Source organism: Sus scrofa, chromosome 15, assembly GCF_054392235.1.
Source record: "Sus scrofa isolate SSC_HxYL_T2T_F1_AM1 chromosome 15, Sscrofa_HxYL_maternal_Yorkshire_Landrace_v2.0, whole genome shotgun sequence".
In the NCBI taxonomy this organism is placed as follows: domain Eukaryota; kingdom Metazoa; phylum Chordata; class Mammalia; order Artiodactyla; family Suidae; genus Sus; species Sus scrofa.
The window spans coordinates 94659529-94665084 of NC_139397.1; the positions used below are offsets into that span (position 1 = coordinate 94659529).

Sequence of the window (5556 nt, forward strand, 5' to 3'; positions counted from 1 at the left end):
CATTAAACCAGTACCCAGGTCTGTCGAGGGCACTGGTATTTCTGGTTCAAAGGCTGCTCCTGGCTTTCTTAAAGTAGAAAAAGAAAGGGAGACCGAGAAGGATGAAAAACAAACCGCTCAGCGGGTGCTGAGGGGCTCCAGGACGCGCAGCTGTCCATCTGAGGATGTGTCTTCTCACACCGACTGGATCCGGAGAGGACTTCAGGATGCTTCCAGCCTGCAAAATGTGGAGGCGCCCACGTGTGGCCTCGTCCCCCGCACTCACGGATGGAGGTCGGGGAGAAAGGCTCCCTGAGCAAGGCCACGAAAGCAGGGCGCTAGAGGCGAGCCCATCTCTCAACCGGGCGCCCTTGCCCTGCAAAGGAGCCTCTAGGCCCAGGCGGTATGGGGTAGGAGTAGATTGGAGCAAGAAAACTCGATTCCAGGCAGAAACGTGACATGTAAATCTTCATCGGGTTAAACAAACAGCCGAGCAAGCTGCAGCTTCAGCTGGGGTGGCGGTGGGGGCGGACGCGGCTCGCGCTGGTCTCCGTTTCTAAAGTTGTTACAATGTGAAAATAAGCGGCTTCGTGCAGCGTGTTGTATAGGCTGATGCCTCCCACCCCCAGGCCAGCCCCCAGCGAAACCCTGCAGATAATCAGCACGTCCCACTGTTTAGTCATATTTGACAACTGGGTTAACCTGGTATCTAGGCGCTGGCAAAACGGTACAAAGGGTGCCCTCAATTACCACTAGAAGCTTCTGTTGTGAATGGCACTTGTATTACCCCCTGGGTCAGAGGCCAGAGCGACAATTAGGAAGTCACTTAGACCGCTAGAGGAAATGGCGGGATGCAGCAGGCTCCAGGCCCTCCTAACAGCTCAATGGGTGTAGACCTGGACCAACAGGCCTATTTCTCTCCTCTCGGAGGAACCGTCCCTTCGCCCCCTTCTCCTCAATGTGACTCTGAGATTAAAACTAAATCCAGTGGGAATAAGAACATGGGTAGACAAACGACGGTGATAAAATCGCGAGTGAGAATGATAGATTCCAGCTGAAGTTGTGCTCCGCAGGCGAGAGCCTGGACACACAAAGTGAGCGTTGACATTTCCGTCTCCACTTGGGCCTTGCTGGTGCGGCCTCCGCCTCGGCGCCCCCTCCCCTCCTGCCTCCTTTCCCACAAGTGGAGAGTCGAGTAGGACTGTCAGTTCTAACTTGCATCGTGTCGGGGAGGCTTGAGGGGCATGTGGCTCCATCTCAACCATACTTAAACCTGGCTTGGTGCGTGTGGGTAAATTTTTAAATGCACTGTAATTTCTTCAGTCCCTAGCCCGCGACCCCCCCCCCCCCGCCCCCACCTCGCTAGCCTCGGTGACTGGCACGCGCCGGGAGCCCGGGCTCGGGCCCCTCGGCGCGTCTGATTGGCTGCGGGGCAGCTCCCGTCTGCTCTGCCTGAGCCCTCATTGGGTGAGAGGCGCAGCCAGCGGCACTTCAAAGCGGGTGCTCCTCGCACTTAGGCTGAGTTTAGCCGGCGGGAGCCCGGAGTCCGCTCGGCGCGAGCGCGGGGACGCGGGAGGCTCGCGGAGTAGGAACAGTTTTCGCGAGCAGCCGTCAGGCTCAGCCCCGCTCCCGGCCCCGCCGCGCCGCCCAGGGACCTGCTATGGCCACGTCTATACTTGGGGTAAGTCGGAAGTGCGGCATTTGCTTGTTTTAACTGAAGTAATTTTTCCTTATGGCTTCTCCGGGTCGGCGGCTCCGGAGAAACTGTTGCTGCAGGACTGCAGCCTCAGCGTCTTTTAGCACTTTCCACATTTCCAGGACTGATTCTTTCCAAGTTACTGGAATCCTTGGAAGAAAAGGATTTGTTAAGCAAGTCCTTTTATTATTTGATTATAAAGAAAACCTGGAGGTTTCTTTTCTTCCCCCCGTGATTTATACCCCACCCCCCTTGCTTCGGGGCTTGTTGCAATTACGCGACAGCGGTGTTTCCAGAAAACAGCCTTAATCGTTTTGCAGTCCGTGTAGTCACGTTAACATTTACACTTCTGCGGCTCCCCAGTTCGTCTGTGACTTTGAAATCCATGGCGGGGACGCTTCTCCTCGGATTCTTGTTTTCCTAATCGTGTGTGTGTGTGTGTGTGTGTGTAAACATTTAAAACGTTTTCTATTAAAAATAAGAGTCGAGTCATAGCCACCCTTGAGAGGAGTACCTCAAGCTTCCCCCACCCGGGCCGCTGTTTCGGCCGTCTCTGCCCTCACTTGGTGTTTGTTGTCAATGTGTTTACCTCCGTGCTTCACCCCAAGGGCGATTTGGGGGCTTCTGTGAGAGGAGTGGGCTTAAGGCGAGCGGAAGGCGGGCGACTCCAGTCCGGTTTGGGGCAGGGGTTGCTGCGACTGAGGCGGGGAGAACCGAGACATCTTGAATTTGTAGCCCCACCGAAGAACAACTTTCCAGCGCCAGGCCCCCTCGCCCTTGTGATCGATCGCCTCTGCCCCGCGCAGGGCGCGGCGCATCCTCGGCGAGCGCGGGGAGGAGGCGCGAGCCGGGGAGCCACGACCCCCCGGGGCCGGCCGCGGGGGGACCAGGCTGCTCACGGGTGCACTTTGTGTCTTCCTCCCACTTCTTCCTGCCCTCCTCCTCCTCCTTGCTCCCTCCCCCACCCCACCCACTCTAGGAAGAGCCGCGCTTCGGAACGACCCCGTTGGCCATGCTGGCGGCGACCTGCAACAAGATCGGCAACACGAGCCCCCTGACGACGCTGCCGGAGTCGAGCGCCTTCGCCAAGGGCGGCTTCCACCCCTGGAAGCGCTCCTCGTCCAGCTGCAACCTCGGCTCCAGCCTCTCGGGCTTCGCCGTGGCCACCGGCGGCCGCGGCTCGGGCGCTCTGGCGGGCGGCTCGGGCGCAGCCAACAGCGCCTTCTGCTTGGCGTCCACGTCCCCCACGTCGTCCGCTTTCAGCAGCGACTACGGCGGCCTCTTCTCCAATTCGGCGGCGGCCGCGGCGGCGGCGGCCGGGGTGTCCCCGCAGGAGGCGGGCGGCCAGTCGGCCTTCATCTCCAAGGTGCACACGACGGCGGCCGACGGCCTGTACCCGCGCGTGGGCATGGCGCACCCGTACGAGTCGTGGTACAAGTCCGGCTTCCACTCGACGCTGGCGGCGGGCGAGGTGACCAATGGCGCGGCGTCGTCGTGGTGGGACGTGCACAGCAGCCCGGGCTCGTGGCTGGAGGTGCAGAACCCCGCTGGGGGGCTCCAGAGCTCGCTGCACTCGGGCGCCCCCCAGGCCTCGCTGCACTCGCAGCTCGGCACCTACAACCCCGACTTCAGCTCGCTCACGCACTCGGCCTTCAGCTCCACCGGCCTCGGCTCCTCGGCCGCCGCCGCCTCGCACTTGCTCTCCACCAGCCAGCACCTGCTGGCCCAGGACGGCTTCAAGCCGGTGCTGCCCTCCTACTCGGACTCCAGCGCCGCCGTGGCGGCCGCCGCCGCCAGCGCCATGATCTCTGGCGCCGCGGCCGCCGCCGCGGGGGGGAGCTCGGCGCGCTCGGCCCGCCGCTACTCCGGCCGCGCCACCTGCGACTGCCCCAACTGCCAGGAGGCGGAGCGGCTGGGCCCGGCCGGGGCGAGCCTGCGGCGCAAGGGCCTGCACAGCTGCCACATCCCCGGCTGCGGCAAGGTGTACGGCAAGACGTCGCACCTGAAGGCGCACCTGCGCTGGCACACGGGCGAGCGGCCCTTCGTGTGCAACTGGCTCTTCTGCGGCAAGCGCTTCACGCGCTCGGACGAGCTGCAGCGGCACCTGCGGACTCACACCGGCGAGAAGCGCTTCGCCTGTCCGGTGTGCAACAAGCGCTTCATGCGCAGCGACCACCTGAGCAAACACATTAAGACGCACAACGGGGGCGGCGGGGGCAAAAAGGGCAGCGACAGTGACACGGACGCCAGCAACCTGGAGACGCCCCGCTCCGAGTCCCCCGACCTCATCCTGCACGACTCCGGCGTCAGTGCCGCCCGGGCGGCGGCGGCCGCGGCGGCGGCGGCGGCCGCGGCGGCAGCGGCTGCGGCCTCGGCGGGAGGCAAGGAAGCCGCGTCTGGCCCCAACGACTCTTAGAGGCCGGGCGTGAGGCGCGAGCGAGCGAGCGAGCGACTAGAGACTATGAGAGCGAGCGAGAGGTTCGGAGGGCGAGCGAGCGGGGGACGGACGGGCGGGGTCTCCTGGGACGCCCCCGGGTCAGCGCGAGGCGGAGAGGCATCCGGCTCCCCGGCCGCCGCTCGCCGGCCACGCCAGGAACTCCCCTCCGCTGCCCGAGCCCGAGCCCAGACGAGTACGCGCGGTCCGGGAACAAAAGCGAAGCATCTTCCGACACAAACAACACTTTAAAAAACTGCACACACAGATACACACGCCGGAGACCTACAACCACAAGCACGCACACTCGAGCGCGCGTACACACACTTTCACACCACTCGCACAAACTTCTCGAGTGAAGAGCAATACACAGAAACGCTCCCTCTTCCCCCACCGCCCACCCCCTTCCACCACCCTTCTCTTTTCCTTTTCTCAAAAAACAAGGCACTACCCTGCAAAGGACTGTCAGAACATTTAAGAACAAATGGGACCTATAAAAAACGACCCTTTGTGTGGATTATATTATATATAAAATGCTCCAAGTCCTGCTTGATATCTACTTACAATGAGACTTTTTTCCTATAAAAGGAAGCATCAAAAAAGGCCGAAGGTGAGAAATTAAACTGGAAGTCTAGTGACAGTTTCTCTGTATTTCATAACATCTGTATAAATAGGGTTCGAAAGATTGTGTTCTCTTTTATTTTCTTGTAAATGTTCATTCAAATAGTTTTTTTTTTTTGGTGAATTCCTGAAATTCAGGGAGTGTTTTTTTAATTTTCTGATGCACTTTGTGAAAGTCAGTATATATGTAAAAGATATTTAAAATGTTGAGTTATCATTTCATTCACAAACACGTAAGTTAAGGTCATCTAAAGAAATTAAATGCGTTTATCTGTATGAAGAAAATCTTGACATCATATTTTCATTTTTGGTATTATTAAAGGACTCTGAACAATACACTTTCTTTTTTTAATCCTGTTCCCCCCCCCATAACCTTTACGTGGGTGGACTTTTTTAGTTGGGAAAAATTCCCTTAATGTTAGTTTTAAGTAATGTAAGGTTTATGTGAGTTTTAAAAGCCATAATACGTATGTTTTTGAGAAATCAAAATTATTTATTTGTATATCAATAGCATAAATTAAATTGGGTTATAAGAGCTGGTAGTTGTGTTACTTAATGAGAACCCTCAAAAGGTGACATTTTAAAACTCTGGGGCGCCGGCGAAAAAGCAAAGGTCCTTGGCAGCTTTAACTGGGGAGTTGCCTCCTCCTCTGGGAGGGGTCAGACAAAACTCCAGTGGGTTTGTTTGTTTTTAAAAAGCGATTTAAAAACAATCTGTGAAAGGAGAGAGCTTTTTAAAAGAAGTCTTTTAGCTCCCAAGACCCTCTACGTAGGGAGGCGACTCAGGGGAATAAATCGCTAGAGTCAATACCCCGGAAAAGACATT

General features: G+C 57.6%; 1 protein-coding gene across 1 annotated transcript; it reads left to right on the forward strand.

The window, feature by feature from the left end:
* The first annotated feature begins 1499 nt into the window (after positions 1–1499).
* Positions 1500–5263, forward strand: SP9 (Sp9 transcription factor). The gene is made up of 2 exons (XM_021075752.2): positions 1500–1660; positions 2655–5263. Exons 1-2 carry the CDS (start codon positions 1640–1642, stop codon positions 4089–4091), a joined length of 1458 nt encoding a protein of 485 aa, XP_020931411.1. The 5' UTR covers positions 1500–1639; the 3' UTR covers positions 4092–5263.
* Positions 5264–5556: the final 293 nt, after the last annotated feature.

Bases quoted from the DNA above. Each gene is read 5' to 3' on its own strand.
- SP9 (XM_021075752.2), top strand. From the start codon at position 1,640: ATGGCCACGTCTATACTTGGG. The intron at 1,661-2,654 runs GTAAGTCGGAAG...CACCCACTCTAG, and splicing joins TGGCCACGTCTATACTTGGG to GAAGAGCCGCGCTTCGGAAC.